The sequence below is a fragment of the Telopea speciosissima genome, chromosome 5 (genome assembly GCF_018873765.1).
Source record: "Telopea speciosissima isolate NSW1024214 ecotype Mountain lineage chromosome 5, Tspe_v1, whole genome shotgun sequence".
NCBI classification, from domain to species: Eukaryota; Viridiplantae; Streptophyta; class Magnoliopsida; order Proteales; family Proteaceae; genus Telopea; species Telopea speciosissima.
The window spans coordinates 60,560,012-60,582,887 of record NC_057920.1 but is presented as its reverse complement, the minus strand read 5'-3'; the positions used below and the strand labels follow the sequence as shown (position 1 = coordinate 60,582,887).

General features: G+C 38.1%; 3 protein-coding genes across 8 annotated transcripts in view; 2 read left to right on the top strand and 1 right to left on the bottom strand.

Moving 5' to 3' along the window:
* LOC122662233 (ATP-dependent 6-phosphofructokinase 5, chloroplastic-like) overlaps positions 1-15,030 on the bottom strand; it is a 37,784-nt gene extending 22,754 nt beyond the window's left edge. The window contains exons 1-4 of one of the 2 annotated variants that reach the window (XM_043857814.1): positions 15,006-15,030; positions 3,701-4,009; positions 3,214-3,304; positions 1,595-1,668 (exon numbers count right to left, since the gene is read on the bottom strand). In XM_043857814.1, the coding sequence (XP_043713749.1) occupies positions 1,595-1,668; positions 3,214-3,304; positions 3,701-3,993 (458 nt within the window). In that variant the 5' untranslated portion in view covers positions 3,994-4,009; positions 15,006-15,030. Of the gene's footprint in view, positions 1-1,594; positions 1,669-3,213; positions 3,305-3,700; positions 4,079-15,005 lie in introns of those variants that run through there. The other variant, XM_043857813.1, reaches the window with a different exon arrangement.
* Positions 15,031-16,351: 1,321 nt separating this feature from the next.
* Positions 16,352-17,323, top strand: LOC122663172. Its single transcript, XM_043858876.1, has 2 exons — positions 16,352-16,684; positions 16,769-17,323. The coding sequence occupies exons 1-2, from the start codon at positions 16,352-16,354 to the stop codon at positions 17,321-17,323; spliced, it is 888 nt and encodes a 295-aa protein (XP_043714811.1).
* A 2,262-nt stretch (positions 17,324-19,585) lies between these two features.
* Positions 19,586-22,876, top strand: part of LOC122661384 (flap endonuclease 1) — a 30,427-nt gene continuing 27,136 nt past the window's right edge. For 4 of the 5 annotated variants that reach the window (XM_043856768.1, XM_043856767.1, XM_043856764.1 and 1 more), the window contains exons 1-8: positions 19,586-19,654; positions 19,695-19,760; positions 19,867-19,983; positions 20,139-20,197; positions 20,451-20,510; positions 20,603-20,656; positions 20,781-20,829; positions 20,908-20,955. In XM_043856768.1, coding sequence (XP_043712703.1) covers positions 19,749-19,760; positions 19,867-19,983; positions 20,139-20,197; positions 20,451-20,510; positions 20,603-20,656; positions 20,781-20,829; positions 20,908-20,955 — 399 coding nt within the window. In that variant the 5' untranslated portion in view covers positions 19,586-19,654; positions 19,695-19,748. Of the gene's footprint in view, positions 19,659-19,694; positions 19,761-19,866; positions 19,984-20,138; positions 20,198-20,450; positions 20,511-20,602; positions 20,657-20,780; positions 20,830-20,907; positions 20,956-22,876 lie in introns of all 5 variants that reach the window. The other variant, XM_043856765.1, reaches the window with a different exon arrangement.

The window sequence follows — 22,876 nt, the reverse complement described above, 5'->3', positions numbered from 1 at the left end:
GTACACCTAGCATAAAAAAGGTTACTATATTGAAAAGGTGATAGAGCGGCATATGAGAGTGTGTAAACTAGCATACATTGAATTGGACCATTACACATTAAATTTGGAATCTCACTCTTAATAGTGTCATTTTCTTATTACGGTTCAAAATGTCAGTCTCACTGTTGGCAGAGGTTGCTCCAACAGAGTTGAACAGAATTTTCTATTTATATCCTACAACTTAAAGTCAGATCCACATACAGTGAGACTCATTCCTGTAGGGATACCAATTCTAGGAATCTCTCTATTAGTCCATAGAGGGCAGGAAAGCTAGAGAGAGGACTAACAGCTCTCAATGGCTGTGAGACGAGGAGTAATTGCTGAGATGCATCTCATTTCTTAAAAATTTGCTGCTACTGATATTTCCTTCCTTCATTTCCTCTTTGTTTCATCCAAGCACTGGCTCTATTGTTGGGGGTACAATGTCTTGTATTCCATCGCTTAGATTTGTGGGTTGATTCCGAAGGGCCGTTAAGAGTCCGTAGGCCTCAATGCCCGGAGGAATTGACCCACCTTGCGTGTTAGTCTACTGTACTGGTGGAGCCTCGACGAACCAATGGGTCCATGCAGGGGTTCGGAGGCTGCAGGCCCCAAGGAATATTTTTTGAGGACTATATGGGTATTTCGGTAAATTCCTGTGTAGGGTTTCGCTATAAATTTGTAGCAAGGGTTTTTTTCTCTGTAATGCAATCTGAGAGAGGTGTGAGGAGGAGCGTCTGTAACCCTATTCTCCATTGATAGTGAAACAGATCTCATCTCCTTGTGGACGTAGGCAATCTTGCCGAACCATGTAAATCCTTATGCACTGCGTGATTGTTTGTTTGCGATTTCCATTCTTTTTTGCCACGTTATAGGTTTTGTTTCTACACTCTATAATTATATTTTTGAAAAACAAAGAGAGTTCCTGACATGATACAGAAACTCTCGATCAAAGTCACCATAAAAATTTGGAACATTAGAAGTATCGTAACTAACTTCAGCAAAAAAATTAAAAATCATATTCTCAATACTCATCATTACACAAGACAGTTAATAATGCCAGAGTTATAAAAATAAATTTGAATTTCAAGTGCTCCAAAAATGGTTTGAGACCAATTTTTGAGACAGAAGGACTTGTGGCTGAAAATTTTTATTGCTTCAGCAATCTTAGTTTAACTAATATTTCTACGTCATTAGACAGAAGATAGAAAACAGAATTATATTTTTCAATTCATGAGAAAAAAGTATGGAAAAAAGAAAATGGATTTCCCAATGTTATTTGATTTGCAGGAGAAAATTGATCCGCAAAAATAGCACCCAAAGTTTCATGTCTGCATACACCAATGTATCTCACAACAGTCGTCATTCTTTGTGAAAGATTAGGTTCCTAAATTAAATAAAATTTGGGACAGATTACAGATATTCTATCCCTTTTCTAGAGAAAATTCACATTCCTGCAAACCAAACATGAGAAAATCAAGTTCCCTAAGAAGTAAGAAACAAGAATTTCTAATACAATTATCCATACTTTGCTTGGAAGTACCAAAACATCATTTCAGTTGAGTTATACACATACCACTGCTCCACCCAGGTACAATTAGGATCAATGCATTCAGCGCCAGCAGATGTAGGCGAGGAGTAGTTTATGGTCTGACAAGATTGATGAGAAGGATAAAGCATATTATAAAGATAAGCAAACCAATAGAAAATAAATAAGATAAGTCTTGGCATAACAATCGATATTATAAACCTTATTACATGATTGAAGCAGACAAATTAGCTGGTTTTAGTTACAGTAGATTTGACCAAACTGCTCCTCATCCAACCAGTGGATGTTACGGATCAAGATCGATCTAAAGATCATATTACTCTAGGACAGTTTGCCTATGGACTTGTGCTGGCTAGGTCCATCGATTGAATGAATGGCCAACACCAATATGCTCTATTATAGAAAGTGGGCCAATCCACTGGAAATTTTGGGCTTTTCCTCACTTTGTCAACTGTCACATACCAATCAGGATTGAGAGTTCCCTAGAACAATTTTGGGCCTGGTACCAATCCATTTACCTAAAATTGGCCAACTAACTTTATGCAATTGATGGATGATAGAGATCAAGACAGGATATTAAAAAGATCATACGGTCTAAGAGGAGTTTGTGGCTTGCCAATGAAGTGGAGACAGCAACTGGTTCCACTCACTCTATAGAGTTATAGATGACAAAAATGTCTTTAACAAATTGCAATAAAGATCAAAATTGGACCCTAGTCAAGACCATGCTTTGCAATGGTAGTAGGTAATCCTTCAAAGATGAACCTGACCACCAGCCCAGGAGGCACCCCACCTTCATTTCCACTTGATCTAGGAAGTGTTTGTTGGCACTTACGATGCAACAACCAGGTTCATTGACCCAATTACCCCATCATATCTACTGTATGATGGAGATCAAGCTGCAACATGATGACGATTGATTATCATGTTGTTCGAAGGGTGGTTTTTTGCATACCCATAAGCCATAACTAGTGGAATCCTTGACCCCTTTATTCATTGAAAAGTGGAAAATGGCCAAAGTAAGATCCAATCTAGTTTGTTTGAATTTTGGTTGCCAATGTGCCAAAAGACAACAATGAGCCCTGCTAGTCTTGTAAAATGGTAAAAATGCACAAACAATTTGGCATTTCTTGTTGATTTATATATATTTTTTCAGGTAGGATTTTCCTTTTGAGGAAAGCATAATGGCATAGACCAATGTTTATGCTCAGAATGAACCTAGTGTTCCAAACAGGTGTAATGTGCATTTCAATAGGCATCAACTTTTTTAGAGAATCATGGATGGCATCCTTGCTTTTGCAAAGATTGATAGATCATTATAATAATTTCCTGAAGTTCAAAGTAAAAATTTTGATTTCGTAGCCTTCCATGGACCTCAGTGACTTTGATAGGATTTCCTGTAAACTTTGCAAAGTATTTCCACTTTCTTGGGAAGTGAACTTTTATAACTACATTCAGCATGGTAATTTCTATTTCAAAAAAAAGGGGGGAAAAGTGCATTTAGTGCCATTTGGTAAATATTCCATTTTCTCAATCGTAAAGGCACTGGTTGCTAAGTAATAAAGTTGTGCGTTTCATATATAATGTACATTTCAAAATCGTCAAAGAACTCTATAACAAAGACATGAGGGGAGATGGGATTATACCTTAAGAAGCACTCTATCATTATTGTTTATGTATCCATGCCATTTCTCATCTGATGGATATCCCTCTACAAAATCCTCATTCACAGGAGGCCTAAGAGATGGAAAAACATCAAAACAAGCGTTACAAAGAAAGGACCAAAGGTGCACAGTTCTCATAGATGGAAAATCTAGTTCGGATAACAAAGCCCTCCTCTGTACTATAAAGACAAATTTTTTGTGAAGTTTTCACCATGGAACGTTGCTGCACATGAAAATATTAATCTTCATCTCTATGTTTCCAATTATAAAGATCGAAGCTAATATTTAAGGTAATTTCAGGTCCAAACCAAAAAAAAAAAAAAACAAACTCAATTGCAACAACTAAACAAAGAAACAGAAACTGCTTATAAGAAGAGCATCGACAAAGCTAAACTCTGATGCGCAGAATCAGTCAGCAATACGGAATTCTCAAATGATAACAATTCAATCAACACTAGAAGAAAATGACCTGCTCCTGAGGCAAAAGGTAGACGGAATGGGAACGAGGTCGTCAAAGGTGTCAGTAAGATGAGGAATGTTGAATCGCTTCTCGAAATCCTCCTGAAACTTAGTCTTCCAGTCAGGATCACTGAAATCGATTGCTGGATTCTTCTTCTCCGCAAAAACACGGTTAGTCTTGCAAATTCTATCAAAATTCCTTAATCGCGGAGCAACAGAACCAGAAAACCTGACATTACAAGAAGGCTTCTTCACTGATGAAGCAACAAATTTTACGCCGATCGGCGGTGAAATTGATTCCATCAAAATAGAATGCCTCTCGCGCTCTCTCTCTCTCTCTCTCTCGAATTCGAATTCGAAGAATTAGAGAGAAGAGCAGAGATCTCAGTGGAGTTCAAGCAGAGATGAGAGAAAAAGCTGGAAGTTTGGGCGTACTGTCTGATTCAGTTAAGTAGAAACGTTTCTTTTCCAACTAGTCGTAACAAATTGCGGAAAAAAGAGACTAAAATGCTTTTTAGCGAAGTTGACTTCAATTAGACAAACAACCACTCTTTTGGTGACCCTTTCATCGATTTTTCTTTTCTCTCGTTACCTGTTCAAAAAGTTGTTCTGTAACCGCTCATTAATTAGTGTCTTGAAACTCTCACCTTCTCATATACACGATTTAGACGATCGTGTACAAAATTTTTCTTTTTTTTTATTTTTGAGAATTGAAGAATTTTTTTTTTTTTTTTTTTATAAGGGGATAGGGGATAGAGATCAAGGTTCAAAATCCAAGTATCGGACTCGGTATCGGTCATTGCCAAAACCTTTCTGGATCGGGATTAGATTGGTACAAATCGGTTAAGATCGGTCAAAAAACCCCTAAAATCATTTTTTTACGGATCGGGTCATATATCGGCCAAAGTTAGTGGATGTTTTGATTTCGGGATCGAATCGACCGATATTATCCGAATCGGATTGGTCAATATTAGTTGGTATCAGTCAATATCGATCAATATCGGTCAAATCTCGGGATCGGCCTCGACCGTTACCGATCCGATCTGATCTAATCCAGCCGATATCGACCGATCCGATCTAACATTATGAACCAAGATGGGGATAGGCCCCAAGGTGGTTTGAACTCACAACCTCTTATGAGGAGTTGGTCTTTTACCAACTGAGCTGACCCCTTGGGATATTTGACAGGGAAAAAGATCTTATCCAGCCGTGGCGGTGCTGAAATGACAACAAATACAAGGGTAAGGTAGTCATTTCACAAGTGGGTCCCACCTGGGCCCCACATGTAAAATGACCACCTCCCCCCTGTATTTGGGGTGGGTTTTCGAGCTGCACAATGCAGCTCCCGCCACAGCTGCACAAGAGCCAAGTCCTGTTCGACAGCCAATCTGGTATAAAGTGTTTGCTTTCCCTCATTTGGAACCGTTGGATTAGAATCGATTGTCTGATGTTCTAACACTAGATCGGAGATTCTAAAACTACACAGTCGTGTAGGGAGTAGTTCTACACTTCTTCTACCCATGTGAATAATAGGAAAGGTTCAGATTCGCATATTTGTTCTTCGTTTGACTTTTCTTAGACTCTCTAACTGTGTACGTGCGGCCCATGTGGACCACTATGGCTTGGCCCTTTGAGATCTTTGAAGGTCTATTTCTGAAGCATTTCATTTTTAATTTTATTTTGGGCGATGAAACCATAGACATTCAATATAAACTAAGGCATGTGGCTTAGCTGGTGGACTAAATAAACCACTTTGATCATAGATTTTTATTTTATTTTTATTTTTTTGATAAAAAGAAATATATTAAAAAGCAAGACAAAGTACAAACTTAAGTGATCCTACTCGAGCATTGTTTGTGGAGTGTTAGAGTTAAATTATATATACCTACCCTAGAAGAGTTCAGGAATTGATCTATTAAGTCACAATAAACACTTATCGAAGTCCACGGGATGGGGAGAGAAAAAGGAAAAGTAAGCAGATCATATAGTCGCTTGTTGGTAGTCCATATGCTCCTCAACTGAATTGATTCTTTCCTTGCTGTCCGCCACCCATTGAAGAGTCCAAGAAGATCCGCTTCCATACTATCAGAAGTTCGTAAGCAACCTGCATCTATTAGCATATGATGTCCATCTATCAAAAGGTAAAAAGCCCATTGAACTAATTTAAGTGCGGGTTCAAAAATTCCTGCGATCATTAAACCAGGTAAGTGGGAGTTACAGTTAGTAGATGACAAATTGTAGATGGGAAGGTGTGTGCTCTCAGTGGCATGATCAGGATTTGGGTGGCAACTAGGGGGATGAATGCTTAAGTCATTTAGCCATCTATTTACATTGTTGATGGCCGATATGGGATCGGCCTTGGCAACACAGAACAAAATTTTGTTTCTTACATCCCAGATAAAATAAACAGTAATAATAAAAACTGAAAAAAACCAAATGCCAGATTGTTTATCCGAGGCAAAAGTGTCACGGAGAGAGACACAAAGGTCCAATAAAGAGGGTGCAGAGAGATACTCAGTCCTTAATCCAAGAGGGTCAGCAGCCCAAATATGCTTAACCAAATCACATGAAAGGAAGAGGTGCCAGATTGATCCATCGTATGAACCACAGAATACACATGTAGGGTCGACTGAAATCCATTTCGAGAGAAAGACCCGTGTAGGAATTCCTGCATGTAAAACACGCCAAAAAAAGATTTTAAATCTAGGATGAATAGTAAGTTTCCAAAAGAATTTCCACCACCGAATTTGCAAAGGCCTAGATGGGCTAGTTGAATCTAGAAGATGCTTGGCCACTAGCTGTGTGGAGAAAGTCCCTTTGTTGTTGAGGGTACACCTCCACACATCCTCATGGTGAGAAATAGGAATCTGTTCAATGAGTGAGATAGAGGCAATATGAAAGTAAGTTGATCATGAGGTTCAAGCCCAATGTTAATCTTTTTACATTCATCTTTGAATTGGGAAAGCCTAATAAGATATTGGTTTCATGAACACTCATCAATATTGCATTTAGCCTCATGGGAAGAACAGAGGAGAACCAGAGTAGAGTAATGATAGATAGAAATTTAAGTGACAAGGCTTCCCACGATATCAGCATACTAATTCGGGCGTATGGGAAACCCCCACTCTGTGACTTCTGCGGCGCTGCAGAGATCGGAGCTGATTTACGCATGGCCAGTCCCTTTTGACACTTTGAAAAATTTATGCTGGGGTTTCACCCCCCTACACTAAGCAGTACTTCCTTTGGGTCTTTTAAATCATTTTTAGGGATGTGAGGTGACATAGCTTGGATGCAGGGGCAGAGTCCTTGAGAGAGATATCGATATTTGTCCGTGTTTTGTTGTCGTCATCGCTAGGGGGATGACAAAATTAAGCGTCTACACCCTTAAATCATTACGCACCAGAAAATTGATATTTTTTTGTTTATTGGACATTTTTTATCTCTTGTATTTTTTTTTTTCTTTTTTTCTTTTTTTTTGGGGGGGGGGGGTGGTGTAGCAAGTCCTAATTGGGGTTTTTCCAAGGTTCTCCGTCTATTATACCTCATAAAAAATTTATGTTGGGGGTTTCGCCATGGCAATGGGCTGTCTGCCCCCTACAACCCCCACGGCCCACTAACCGACTAGCAGGATCGCTGTGGTCAGGGAAGGTGAGCAGTACCTCCTTCAGTATTTTGGTAAAATAGGTCTTTTGAATAATTTTTAAAGATTTGAATGTGATATGGCTTGGGTGCAACAATCCTCCTTGAAAGATATATCGATGTTTGTCTGTGTCATGTTGTCATCATCGTCAAAGAATGACAAAATTCAGCATCTATAGAGACATTTTTAACCACCCCAAATTGTACTTCTTAATAAATTGAATGCTCATTTTTTGTTGGTGGCATAGTTTTTTTTTTTTTTTGGTAAAAGTTGGTGGTATAGTCACTTGCAAGGAAAGTTCACTCAAACAATTAGACTTTTTGAAACTAGATTAAAGTTGGTGTAAGTTGTGTTAATTCTTCCCCACAAATGGAAAAAAAATGCTGTCCAAAAATATCAAACTTTTTTTTGAGAGTCAAGCCACTGTAAAATACCTTATCAGAATCGACAGTGAGACATATTCTCTTAGAACCTCAACCTTCACAACTAGGATTATCCTGGGAAGGAGTAATAAAAGTGCTAATGGTTAAGGGTTCCTTGATGTTGTTATAAAAAGAGAACATACAAAAAAGCCTTATATACAAAGCGTTGCATTGGAGATTCGACCTACGACCTTTGGATGCACTACAAATGCATTTAACATGCTCATTTTGGATTGGAGCCAAGATTATAGATATAAATATTGGTATTGGTGGTCATATTGGTCACAGTCAATACCAAAATGATACAAAACGGACCATGTTAGGTATAAATTTAAAAATCGCACCACTTTTTAGTGTGCAAATTTATAAAGCACACCGTTTTGGGGGTGGGGGATATACTCCAGATCCGTATCAATATCATATCGATATGGGTATCAAAACACAACACAAATATTTCGATTTGGTTTTGGGTTGGCCGAATAAAAAGACCGAAACTGAATTAGCTCGATCAAAATCGGGTTGAACCAACTAATTGACACCTTTACATATCGATATCAAATACTGGTGATACCTATATGTATTGGATGTATCGGCTAATTCGATACCAACACTAAATCCATGGTTATACCCCTTATGACGAAAGAGAGTCCTTGATATTGTAGTTGGGAAACCGGATTTTGACTTGGGTGACTCACTTGAGTCGAATAAAAAAAAAACATGAAACTTGGCTAGGAGTCGTAAAGACTCGCCCAAATTTAAGAAATGACCAAATCAAGTCTGAGTCAGTTTGAGTTTTGATTGACTCGATGTGTGTTGTGTCAGTTATATGAAACTCATCGAGTCTGATTTTTTTATTGGTCATATATTATTCCTAGACCATAGGTTTGGTCTACAACTAAACATAACCTAGGATTTTTTTTGTTGGTTTCAATATTAGCCCTTTTTCTTTGCACTTGTGAAGTAATCGTAGCCACAATCCCTCCTCATTCAGAGAAGGAAAAGAAGAAAGATAATAAAAATTAAGAAAAAAACATGACTCACCTTGACTAGATCGGGTTTTAAAAAGGTCATTCAAATCGAAAAGCCTGGTTTTCCATATTAAATAAACAAAGGTGGTAAAGGAATTTCCAATTCAGTCATGGATAAAGCTTAAGAGGGAAACCATTCTCCTTTTTACCGATTTATGTAATTGATTTATGGGAATAGCTTCAATAGGAACACAGAGTTTCATTTTGTTGTCTTCTTCTGGCTCTCCATTGCGATGTTATCTATCTCGACAGGTATAAAGGGTCTCAATGACTCACTCCTTTTCAATTCTTTTGCTTGCCAACGTTTAAAGTTAATAAATTGAAACTCAACCTTATTTTACTTCTTGATCTCATGGTTTTGCTAGGGTTTAACAAAGATGCTTGTGGACAATGCTCCCAAGCATAGTTGTCAAGGTGTCGCCTAGGTATCGTCCAGGCGCCTTTGTCACGCCTTAATTTCTGGTGTCGCCTTGGTTTTGACCCCGTTGCTCACCTTGGTTTGCCTAGGCACCTTGACAACTATGCTCCCAAGTGCATAAAAAAGCTAAAATTCGAGAGTTTTTTTTTTTCCCGTAAAATTGTTATTGATCCTAGCATGATCATCTATAATAAAGGCGCCTTGACCCCGATGTAAGTTGTTTTCCTCCCCATGCATGCAAACATTTTCTCTATAAAAGTACCAAACTTCTCATTGAGAGTCAAGCCAATGTAAAAAAACATTCTCAGAATTGACAAAGAGGCATGTTGTCTTAGAACTTCGACCTTCACAACTAGGATTATCCTGGGAAGGAGCAATAAAAGTGCTAATTGTTAAGGATCCATCGATGTACGTTGTTCTAAAGAGTGAACATACAAAAGTTTTTTATACAAAGGGATGCATTGGAAATTCAACCTATAACCTTTGTATGCACTACTAATGCATTTAACATGTTTTTGGATTGGAGCTAAGGTTATAGGTATTGCTATCAGTGGTCGTATCGGCCACAATCGATATTGATATGATAAGATCATGGCATATTGGGTGTAAATTTAAAAAATGCATCGTTTTTTAATCTGAATTAAAAAATAAATAAATAAATAAAAACTTTGTGGCACGATACACCCAATTCGTATCTATATCATCGCGATAAGGAAGTCAAACTTCAACCCAAAAACATTTGGACCTACAAAAAATAATTGGTTCAACTAGACCGCACCCAACTCTTATTAGTTCGATTTTGGGTTGGGAATTGAAAGCAAAAATAAAATTGAACACGATATAAAAACTAAGATTGGACCTATGGTAATTTGAAAAGAAACAAACCCCCACAAAAAAAAAAAATTTCTCAATAATTTCATTATGTAAACAAGAAAATGCAAAATCTAAACGGACTAATAGTAACCCGATTACAAACTAATAACAAACATTGATAAGAATTTAGACTAAAACAAAGCCGAAAACTTCGTAAACGGTTTGGTTTCCGCTGGCCTAATAAATGACTAAAACTGATGCAACTCGATCGAAACCATATTGAAACGACTGGTTGACACCCTTACATATCGTTATCAAATACAAATGATACCAATATGTATCAACTATATTAGCCGATGCAATACAAATACCTTAATATATGATTGGTCCTTCTACAACAAAAGAGAGTCCTTGATGGCATAGTTGAAAAACCAAGTTTTGAAACAAAGTGAATCACCCAAGTCAAGTAAAAATTAACATGAAACCCAGTTAGGAGTCATGAAGACTCGCCTAGGTTTAAGAAATGATCAAACTAGGTCTGAGTCAATCTGTTATACCCGCACCCCGGATCATAATTAATTATTTGTTTCTGCCTTACGACGTGTAGTTATCACTGCCGCGTATGCTGGTGAGTTGTTCTCACTGGTGGTCAAACCCAGCTACAAAATTATTGATCACAGTACGAGTTTGCCTGTGGAGGAAACTATTCGGGGTCATGGGAGACAAACCATGACAAGAAAATAGTAAGTGCTAGCCCTTAATTTTATTTATTTACCATTTTCCTCGATGTCCTTGAAGTGCGGGTCAAGGTTTGGACCGCCCAGGCTATTTTAGTTGAATTGGAAATAATTCACTTATGGGCCCCACTTGCCTTGGAGAAACATGTGAAGAGCAATTATACCCATATCATGTGAGCTCATCTTTTAATTAGGTTCTTTCCTAATTATAATTAGTGGGCAGGCCTATTATCTTAAGAGGCCCATTGGGCTTAAGTGGCAATTTAACCTAAGGGTCCATCTAACTCTATTTGACCCAAGATTGGGTATTCCTTTCTCTTACCCAAATAGAACTAATGGGTCAACCCATTAAGCCCTTTTGATCCATTTAACTTAAAGTACCCATTTGGCCTAATGACCCATTTGTCTTGGATCCACCCATTTAACTCTTGACCCATTTGACTTAAAGGACCCAAGGCCCATTTTCTATAAATAAGACAAAGGGGGGGGGGGAGAAACATTCATTCTCATTACTTCTCCCATCTAACCTAAATCATGGAGGAGAGAAAGAAGAAAGAAGGCAGGAGAAAAGGAGGAAGAAGGGTGGAGAATCTTGGTTGGAGGCTTGAAGATCACTTCTTGGAGCCTCAACGTGGAGCTTTTCTTCTTTGGGGTAGGTAAGCCATTAAAACCCACCTCTCTTTTTCTATTTTAGGTTTTGGGGTTTGGGAAATGGGAGAGATTCGACCTAGGGTTCTCTTGGAACCCAAGGAATTGATGGAACCTCTAAACCTAGACTATGGTGGAGTTATTTCACTCCATTACAAGCTCTAAGCCTAAGCAATCTCTTTCCATTTGAGAAATTTAAGGTTTCTACCCTATTATGTCCTAAATTAGGTTCTCTTTGCTTTCCCTCTTAAATCCTTGGGATTACATGGACCTAATGAGGTCTTAGAACCCTAATGGACCTAGGAGGAGGCTTCAAGCCTCCTTACCTTTAAACTCCTTGGGAAAGGAACCCCTGATGAGAAACTTTTTAATTTTTTATTCTGCAGGTATGTGGTTTTACATGCGGTTTCAAGACCTATGAGAAACCACCCTTGCAACCACCCCCTGAATAAGCCCTTGTTAAAGTCAGTTTTAGGTGCGGTTTCATATTCTGAGACAAACCACCTGTAAAACCACCCTTGGCAGAGACCTTCCTAAGCCCCTGGTTAGCTAGGATTTATATGTGGTTGCAGGAATTGGACATGAAACCACCCATAAAACCACCCTGCCTCTGAAACCTTATACTTAAATGATTTATGGGAGACCTTTTGGGGATCCGTCCTTTTACTTAATTAACCTTGTTTTCACTTTTTATTTAGGTTTAAAGTTTTTGTCTTGCGACGTGTTACTTAATTGCGGCGACAACTCATAACATCGGAACATAACTTATATGTGAGTGGGTTTGGTTGTTTGGGCTTGATATTATTATTGCATTGTATATTATGTCATCATTATAAATTATTAAGCATGCTTGCGCATATTGCATACTTTTATATATGATTGTTATGATGTTGATTGGAGATACTTTACTTTGATGGGTCTCGGTGCCGGTGGGTGCCGGTGCTGAAATCCCGGATACTATATACATTTATGAAGTAATTATGTTGAATGTCATGTTAAACTGTATACGCCATGCCGTGCTGGTAATCGGACACTAAACCAGATGAAAAGTTGATGCGCTCGGATTACCTCTCGGGACGATAGGACTTACATGTAGTATATCTGCGGCTAGGATTTTACACCCTTATACTACGACCCTTACCAACAGGGGTTTAGGTGTTGGGTAATTAGTACATCGAATTCTGTGGAGGTGGGAGAGGCCAGTCATGGTAGTATTGGTTATCAGGGGTCTGTCACTGAGTGGTCTTGGAGGCTTCGATCGACGTAGGTCCCAGGTGACAATTGAGGTTTCATTGTGGCGATAAGTTAAGTGACCCACAGTGTCTCCCGAGTTGTCACAGTAGCATATACCTCTGACTTAGTTGTGATGTTAGGTGAAAATTTTATTTAACATATGCATGCATCATTGGACTATGTGAATTGTGTGTTTGTGCATCCCCATCCCCTCACTGGCTCAGTGGAACTAACTCCCTTGTGTACACATTTTTTTAGATTATGATGCAGGTACGGAGGAGCGGGAAGCTGTGTTAGAGGAACATGGCAACGGGTGTCCTTGTGACGATTGCGCCTACGGACCGTGAGAATTCTAGGGACTTGTTCCCCTTCTATTTATTTTAGGGCGTAGGCCCATGTATAAACATTTACTATTATACCCTTGTTGATAGTTATTATATGGTAATGGATAACGGATTAAGTACAGTATTTATCATCTAGGCTTGATCATCTTGTACCTATTTAATTTTATACGCTTTCGTAAAACTATTGATCTTTTGAAATGTAATATTCCCCTTTCCGCACTCTGATATTATATGGCCTTAATATTGGTTATGACTATGCGTTGTGACACTATGTCAGTGATCCTGATGGCTTAATGGGATGACACGTGTCGTCCTAGTCACCCCTTATAATGTATTTTATCCCTTGTCTGGGATGGGGGCGTGACACAATCCGAGTTATTTTTGACTCATTGTTTTTGCCCTAGTCATGTGAAATTCACCAAGTATGGTTTTTTAATTGGCCATGTACTAGTCATATACTATAAGTTTGGTCGAAAACTAAACAAAACTTACATTTTAATGTTTGTTGTTTTCAATATTAGCCTATTTTTTCCTCGTACTGCTGAAGCAACCATAGCCTAAGTCCCTCCTCACTTGGAGAAGGAGAAGAAAAAAGATGTTAAAAAAAATAAGAAAAAGGTCAATCGAATAAAAAAAATGGTTTTTTTAACTATGCTTGAGGGTCACATAACACGTTAATCGAGTAATCTTAAGTCACATGCCCGAGAGCTAGGTGGGAACAGTATGGGTCCAGACGGGACAAGAGCATGGCATTGGAATCTCTTGTACCATTCCTGAGGCCCGTCATGGCCAAGATAGGATAGAGGGCATGTCATTGAGCTCTTGTAGCATGCAATACGTGGGGACGTAGGGTCCGTCTTGGTGGACAAATCAAATGGCCATTCTAGTCGTCTCTCTATTGGTGATGTTGCAATCACAATCATCCGGCATAGTTATTTAATTCCCCAAACCGAGTTTTACAAATAATTCAACGAATTCACACTAAATCCATTGACTTCTAAAAATTTACGGGTTTTTTTTTTCTTTTAACATTAATACATTTCGTAAAAAGTTCAGACGGACCAAACTTTGTCCAAATAATTCAAATATATTAAAAAGAGAAAAGTTTCCCCGCGATGCCCATGTGCGATGGAATCCACATGCTAAGACAAAAAAAATGGTGAGATTAGGGCTGTTGACGGGTCAGGCTTGCCCCTAAACCCTAACCCAACCCTAAGGTCTTTTAACTCAGCCCAGGCCCAACTCTACCAGGGCCTAAAAAACCCTCAACCTGGCCTGGCTCTAAAAAAGAAACCTTGTGATGATGACTTCCACGTTGCTTTGATGACTTCCGTTTTTTTAGTGCACTACTATGGAGGGCTTATAGCCGACTAGGGGGTGGGGGACTGTAAGCTGGGTCTGAATGCTGGTTCCAGTCAACAGAACCGCTCGATGGCATAAGGGCGTGTTTGGTTCGATGAACCAGTTGGTGCTGCACCAATAGATTCATGATTCCGAATTAAAAAAACCGTTTGGTTCAAAATGATGGTGAACTGATCCGGGTTCATGAATCTACCTAATTCACATTTTTTCATGTAAATGTGAATTATATTTGGGTCCACCTATGGAGGTGGACCCATATTTGATTCAAGGAAAATAAGCCCTAGTATAAATACCCCTCTTATTTTGTGTACCAATCTTGATTCCTACCCATCGAGCTTAAGAACGAAAGCTGCGACAGTCGCTGTTCGTCGTTGCTGAAGGGAGAAGAAGGCTGAAGAAAGAAAGCATTGACTCTCTGTTCGTCATTGCCGAAGGGAGAAGAAGGTCGTTTTGCCGAAGGAAGAAGAAGGCGAAGGGAGAAGAAGGCCATGGAACCTGCAACTGGAGAAGAAGGCAAAGGGAGAAGAAGGCTTTTTCTTTCGATCAACCTGTGATTTCTCAAGGGTTTGAAGTTGAGAAAAAGGCTTTTTCTTGCGATCAAGTGGGGAAGAGGAGACTTGCAACTCCATAGGAGATTCAAGGTGATTTCTCTCATCTCTCCCATCTCTTTCATCTCTCTCTCTCTCTCTCTCTCTCTCTCTCTCACACACACACACACACACACCGTTCAAGAATGTCTCTCTCTCTGTTCGCAACCCTTACAATTGAAACCATTTACCTGCGATTTTGCAAACCTAGGTCCCCCTCTCGCCCTCTCCCTCCCTCTCCCGGTTTTTACAAAATTGATTTCGGGTTTAGGATCTGAAATCTATTCTAAATTCTAAAATGTCGGATGCCTATTTGCACCCTCTCGTTCGAGTTACGATGGGAACAGGAAAACCTAGACACGATGGGGGTCTGATGTCTCTTCTCAATGGAAGTCTGAGGAACCCCATTTTTAGGTTGACATATTTTAGACTTTGAAAATGTTGTTCTATTTGTCATTTGTAAGGGAAGGTATAAGTGTAGACTTTAGATTAAAAAAGGACTTTGCTTCGATTTGGTTCATCCTCTGTGATTGAGTGGGGATTATTGTTGCTACAATTGCAAAGCAGCTTCATTTTGATCCTCAATTTCCATAGGTTTGCTTGTGTTAATTAAAAATTGTAATTGAAATTTATATGCAATCTTTCCTAACTACTCATCATCATCACCTACTTGGTCAAAGAACAACCAGTTTATCTTCATCACTAATGGGTAGGAATGACTTATTTAAGTGGTGAGTCAATGGCATGGACAGATCCATGCATGTCATCAGCTTATAACCCAATTCAAAACCAACAAAAATGTCGTTTGTAATACTTGTGTGGCAGATGAGATGGGATTTTCAGATTTGAAGAGGGCTCTCAGCTTTGGGTTTCACTATTCAAGCACTGCAATATTATAGATAAGGTGGGCCACATTGCCTCCATTATTGTGTGGCTGATGAGATGGATTTCTCCTCTCAATCTCCTGTGTCCCCCAATAATGGTAGTTAGGTTACTATTTCTGGCTTAGTATAAGTGGGATTATTATGATGGACTTCTTCAAGTTCCCTACTAATTTTGGGAAGTAAGTTTCAGTCTGCACATCTCTTTTCTACCCTTCCATCAATTAGGTTAGATTTGGACAAGGAGAACATCTACATCAAATAAATGAGTGTTGGAAATTTGGAATTGAATTCATGAGTCTGATTCTGAATGCCTCCTTTAACCCCCACGAATGTCTAGCTAAAAGTTTAAGCATTTGGGCTTTTGGCATAGTAATTCTTTATGAAAGGGAGAGAAACTAGACTAAAGAAGAAATAATTATATGATTGATTTGGGGTCCATCCTCCACAAACAGATTACTATGGATTTGACCTTGCTTTCCAACAATCTGTATCATTTGAAACTTGCCATTAACATGTTATATATATATATTTTGGTTTCCAGATTGATGGATTCCGAAAACCCCTCTCAGTCTAAGACAAGAGACATTGCAACATGGACTAATGAAATATCACACTTTTTCCTAGAGTGTCTCTCACAGCAACATAGACATGGGAGAAATGGAGACAATGGCCTCAAGAGAGAGCAATGGCAAGCAATCTCACTCAAGATTAAAGATCGTTTTAACACAACTTATGAATGGGAGCAATGCAAAAACCACTATAGGATATGGAAAGCTAGACTGAAAGCATTGTTTGACTTACAAAACAATTATGGATTAGGTTGGAATGCGATAGAGATGAGATTTGATGCACCACAACATGTTTGGGCTGAGTTTAAGGTACAATTGTTTTATTTCATATGAATAATTCAATTGAGAAAATACCATTTTAGTCATTCTTATTTCTTTTGTTCTTGTTTGTAGAAAAAGGAGCAAAAGTATTGGAGAAATACTAAAGTACTTCCCATTTACTTAGAAGTTGCAGTATGGTTAGGCAACGAACTTGCAAATGGGAATGCTTCAACCACCCCAGCACAAGCTGCTGCTGCAGTTGCTGGACTTGATACCTTAGTCCTTAGTGATGATGGGGAGAGTCAAAATGAAGAAACTACAACTCACACTCCTGTTGGAAGTTCCACTTGTAGACGTGGTAGACCTCAATCAACAGGCACAAGTAAGCCACAGAAGAAGAAGAAGAAGAAGAAGAAGAAGCAAGGGGCTGAGAAAGTTGCAAGTCCTCTAAAAGCTATTGCTGCAGCCATCACGAATATGGTGCAGAATGATTCACAAGTAGCTTTGGGAGACAAAATCATTGATGCAATTGATGTTATCCCAGACATTGACTTCCACAAGCAAGCCGTTGCCAAGTCTTTTTTTCTGGGAAATAAAGACTTAGGCCTCGCCATCATACGAGCAAAGGTGGAAGATAGGCTGGAATTGGTGGACTTGTATATGTCAACAGCTGGGAGAACCAATTAAGGCTGATGCCGTGGTGGGGTTCTATGGTTTTTATGTGGTGGGATTCTATGGTTTTTAGTTTGGATGTGTTGAACAATATTTGATTTTTTTTTTTATGGCTTACTTAGTTTGCAAGAACATTTCATGGTTTTAAAACTTATTGCTTGTGTGTAATATTTTAGTAATGGTTTCAGAACATGTTTGGTTTTTATGTGGTGGTCTTTTATAATGTTTTTGTAGATTAGTATTTGACTGATCTACAAGAGAACATTGAACAATTAGTAATGGTTGCTTCTAAAGCTTTTGGTTAATATTTGTTTATTATACTGTTAGTAATGGTTTAGTAACGGTTACATCTACATTGACAAATTCTTATTATGTGTTCATTTTTTAATTTGGATAGATGGATAATAATGTGACTAGATGTGAAATTTGTGGTGCTAAATGCATCATAATGACATCAACTACTAAGCGTAATCCAGGAAGAATGTTGTACAAGTGTCAACTACACAATGATTTTTTTTTGTGGAAGGATCACTTTAGAATGTGTGATTGTGGAGAAGGACAATGCAAAATGCGGAGATGTACTAGTGGACCAGCAATAGGGAGTGATTTTTGGTATTGTCCCCATTCCACCTTAGTATGAATCAACATTCATTTTTTTTTTTTCTTTTTTTAGATCCTTTTTCTTTTGATAAAGAATTCCCTATAAAATCATTTTTTAATCAATAATTGAAAATTTTGTTTATTTTCAGGCACAAAATCGTGGTTGTGGGATATTTAAAATAATAGAAGAGGGAGAACCTTCGTCTCCTAACAACAAATGTAGAAATATCGAAGAAATTCAAACCACAATCACACAATCACTACTTGCAGACACAAAATACATACAAGGTTACCTCAGGGGAACAATCAATGCTTCTCAAGGCCAAGCAAGAATGTTGGAGCAACATACAAGGGAGTTGGAGGACATCCTTGATGCTGTCAAAAAACTTGACCTTAACAAGTGATGATGTCTAGGAGGAGAGAATATGATATCATAATAGTATAACAACTTATTTAAACATATATTTTATTCATGTAATGAATGACAAGGACATCTGTTGGATAAGAACTCTATTAATTCCTATTTTATTTAAGTTTAAACATTAGTTGAAATGATTAATTCTTCATAATTATTTAATTTTCTAGCCATAGAGTAGCCAATCTGATGGTATGATCTATCTGAACCAAACAGTTTTTCATACAGATTCAATTTGAATCCAACTGACAGAATTAGGGAAACCAAACAGTTTTTTATATAAATCCAAATAGAATCCAACTGACAGACTTAGGGTAACCAAACAGTTTCTCAGGATGATTCAACTAACAGACTCAGGATAACCAAACAGTTTAATCTGTCAGGACAATGGATCCATTGGTGCAGCACCAATGGGGTCAACACCAACATCAATGCAACCACCAATTGGTTCTCCGAACCAAACACACCCTAAGAGATTCCTTGTTTGCCTCCTTGACCTATCTACCAAATCCAATGTCCACCTTCTACCTGAAAAACAACGTGCTTAATATTCCCAATTACATATAAATACTTTTTTCTGCTCTTGTAATATAAGTACGTGGGTGAATCATTTGAGGTGAGGTGATCATTTTCCTAGATAAAACCAAAATGTATATACTAATTGTCAATTTCTTGTTGGGGGAGGAGGTGGGGCGGGGCAGGGTGAACCAATTTCATCCTGCTTCACCCAAATTTCATCTTACAAATGGTGTGATACTTATATTTCTACTTTGGTATTAAGTGGATTAAATGTTATGATTTTGATTTTTTATTATCTTTGTGATTGATAAAACAAATGTTATTCTAATTTTTATCACTTTAATATTATACACATATGATAATCGATTGATTGATAATATAAAATAGGTAGGATAAATGTTAAAAGGGAAGTAGTTTTTTGCATGGGAGTGTGGCCTACGCAAGCACTCCCTTGTGTCTATTTCTCTCCTTCTTAAAACAAGAGGATAAGTGTGTCTTTTCACATGAAGAGGAGAGAGATAGACTCATGGGAGTTCTGACGTAGGCTACACCCCGGATAGAGAACTTTTTCCCATGTTAAAAATATCATCCAAGATTTTTTACCCGAATAAATTTTCTTTTGTAAACGAATAATTCTCAAATTCGAACCTGAATTTTATTTTACTTCGAATTATTAAATTAACAAAATGAATTATTTCGAATAATTCTCGAATCCGAATTAAATAACCGAACGCATTTTTTCACATTAAATAAACCAAGGCGGGAAAGGAATTGCCAATTCGGTCGTGGAGAAAACTTAAAAGGGGAACCCTTCTCCTTTTACAGATTCAACTGGAACACAGGAGAATTCTGCTTTGTCGTCGCCTTCTGGTTCTTCGTTGCGAAGCTACCTATCATCCTATCCCAATGGGTATAAAGGTTCTCAACAACTCACTCCTTTTGCATCTCTTTTGCTTATCGATGTTTAAAGTTAATAAACTGAAACTCAGCCTTATTGTACTTGCTGTTCTCATGGCTTTGCTAGGGTTTAACAAAGCTGCTCGCAGACAATGCTCCCAAGTGCATGAAAGAGCAGAAATTCGAGAGCTATTTCGGTCGTAAAATTGCCATTGATGCTAGCATGAGCATCTACCAGTTTCTCGTCCGTACTACCCTAATTACTCAAGTTCAATAAGCTTTGACGATTTTGTACTTCTTCGTACCCTCTATCCTTCCTCCTAAGCAAACAGAAGGAGAATAATAAGGGAAACGAATCATTTTTATATTTATATGTCTTTTGGATGTTGAGATGTGCAGATTGTGGTGGGGCGGATCGGGACTGAGACGCTAACGAATGAGGCTGGCGAAGTAACGAGGTAGGAATTAGCGGTAATAAAACAAGACTTTTTTTTATATGTTCAGCATCATAGGCGACAAGGCGACCATGGCGCTTTAGAGGGTCCAAAATCAAGGCGACAAGGCGCCCGCCTTGGCTTCCAAGGCAACCAAGGAGCCTGGACGCCTTGATAAGTATCTCAATTAGCATTATCACTTTTTCTGCGACATTTTTCACCACCCCAAATTGTATTTCTTACGAAACTGAGTACTTATTTGTTGTTTGTGGCATAGTCACTTGCAAGGAATGTTCACTCGCACAATTAGACTTCTTGAAGCTGGAATGAAACCGGTGTAAGTTGTTTTTCTCTCCCCCAACCCCCACCCCCAACAACCTTCAATCATTCTATCTTCTTCCTGACCTCCCTCCTAACTATAATTATCAGGTATGTTTTTGATGGAAAGCCACCAGATATGAAGAAGCAAGAACTAGCAAAGCGGTATGTCATTTATAACAATGACATCTCAATTACTGGTTTCCACTCCAAATCTGATTATACTTTGTCAGTATCTACTCTGTGATTATGTGTGTGGTTCCTGCAATGGTCTTATCCCATCATGCAGGTTCTCCAAAAGAACGGATGCTACTGAGGACTTGGCGGCAGCGATAGAGGTAAGCATTTCTTCATGCCAGTCGAGTTCGCTTGTAGAATTGAATTCCAACTTATTTTAATTTTGATAAATATTGCAGGCGGGAGATAAGGAAGACATAGAGAAGTTTAGTAAAAGGACGGTTAAGGTGTGTTTGTTTTCCTCAACCCCAAAGCCAACTTTTCAGACTAGTTTCTTTTTGGGTGCAAATCAGTGCCTTTAATCAGACAGACAAAGCAGAGACCTGAATTAGAATGTCGAAGGTAACCTTTGTTGGAGTACTGTTCACGTGAACAATGATTTGACTGATATGTGTCTCTTCTATTTGTGTTTTATAACTAGGACTATAAAGTCACGTGAACAACCTTTGCCCAATCAGTATGTTTAGAACATGAGGAACTGCAGCATTTTGAATTTCGTTTTCATAGGTTTCCCATTTGTTTCTTAAACAGGAGCTGTTTTGATCCCTAGAATATCCTGATTGTTTATTGCTCTTCTAAATTAGATGTTGAAAAACAAAATATATTCGAGTGTACCTTTTTAACTCATCTTTACTCATTATTGTTTAAAATGTGATATTAACTTGGATGGTTGAACTAGTCATTCCTTGAACATCGTGTTATGAATTGGAGTGACAGGATCATAATTTCTTGGTTCTTAAGGCTCTGTTTCTTTCGACATAAGATGGGCAGAAGTAAAAGAATGAACATAAAATTTCTATTTATTGTTTCATTGCGAGTGAAAATAATGGACATGGAGTTTACAGTTGGGACTTGGGCATACTATTTCATGCCTTAAGAATTTAAAATATGGTATGGAAAGTAAAATATTTATCTTCCTTTATTTATTTTTGTCAAGTAAATACGTGGACATAATTAAAGATATGTATGGTGGTGTGGTGACAAGTGTAAGAACTGTGAGGGGCCAAGGTAGAGAATTCCCAATTACAATTGCGTTTATGATGGATTGATTTAACCAGAGACATTCAAGATGATGTTCCTTGGTGTATGCTTTTTGCTGATGATATTGTTTTGGTGGATGAGACAAAAGTAGGGATTGACGCCAAGTTAGAGTTATGGAGATCAACCTTGGAATCAAAAGGTTTTAAGATAAGTAGAACGAAGACAGAGTATATGGTGTGTAACTTTGGTTACACTAAGACGGATGATGAGGTGGTGAAAATTGATGAGAGGGAGATTCCGCAAAGTGATTATTTTAGGTATCTTGGCTCAATCATAAATAAAGAAGGTGATACAAGAATGATGTTTCGCAAAGAATTAAAATAGTATGGATGAAGTGGAGAGGTGCGTCTGGAGTGTTGTGTGATCGACGTATTCCTTTAAGACTAGGAAAATCTTATAACTCCTCCCATCCCATTGGTTGAGTTTATTCCATTTGAGGATTCCCAAGCTCCATTTGAATCTCTATATTTCATTAATGGTTGTACTAGATTTGGATTACCTATTGTCTTTAGCTGGTATACTGTTAAATCGGATTCTTTTGCTGCTGAACATGATTCCAGCATGCTGAATTGCATGAGTGAAGAAGAAGAAACAAAGGGAGAAGGGGAGGAGAGGAGGGAACAAAAGAAGAAGAGAACAGGGACCGGCACCATCCTCTGTCAAGCATCCTCCCCAGCTCCATCCTGTCAAGAAACAAAAGCCCCCATGTAGGGCTATTAACATTTCATTCTGGAGTTGGGCTTTGTGATTTTTAACTTGCAGTTTATATTTGCAGTAGGTCATTGCAGTTTATTTGTTAATTTACATACTGTGGTGTATTGTTTGTTTGTTTATGAATGTAAAATGATTGCTTATTGTTGTTTCTGAACTATTCAAATGCATCACATTTATACATATATGTTGGTGTGATTATGTATGTGTGTATGTTTATATAATATGCGTTTATAAATAATAGATTTGTTTAGCCATGTCCACAAATCCAAATTTTGGGTTGCTGCCATGCTTCTTAATAAATCTTTGGATGATTTATTTTATTTTATTTTGAAAATTGTTTTTGCTTAGTTGAATCGGGCTGTGCATATTTATTCACATGTGTGTCGACCAATT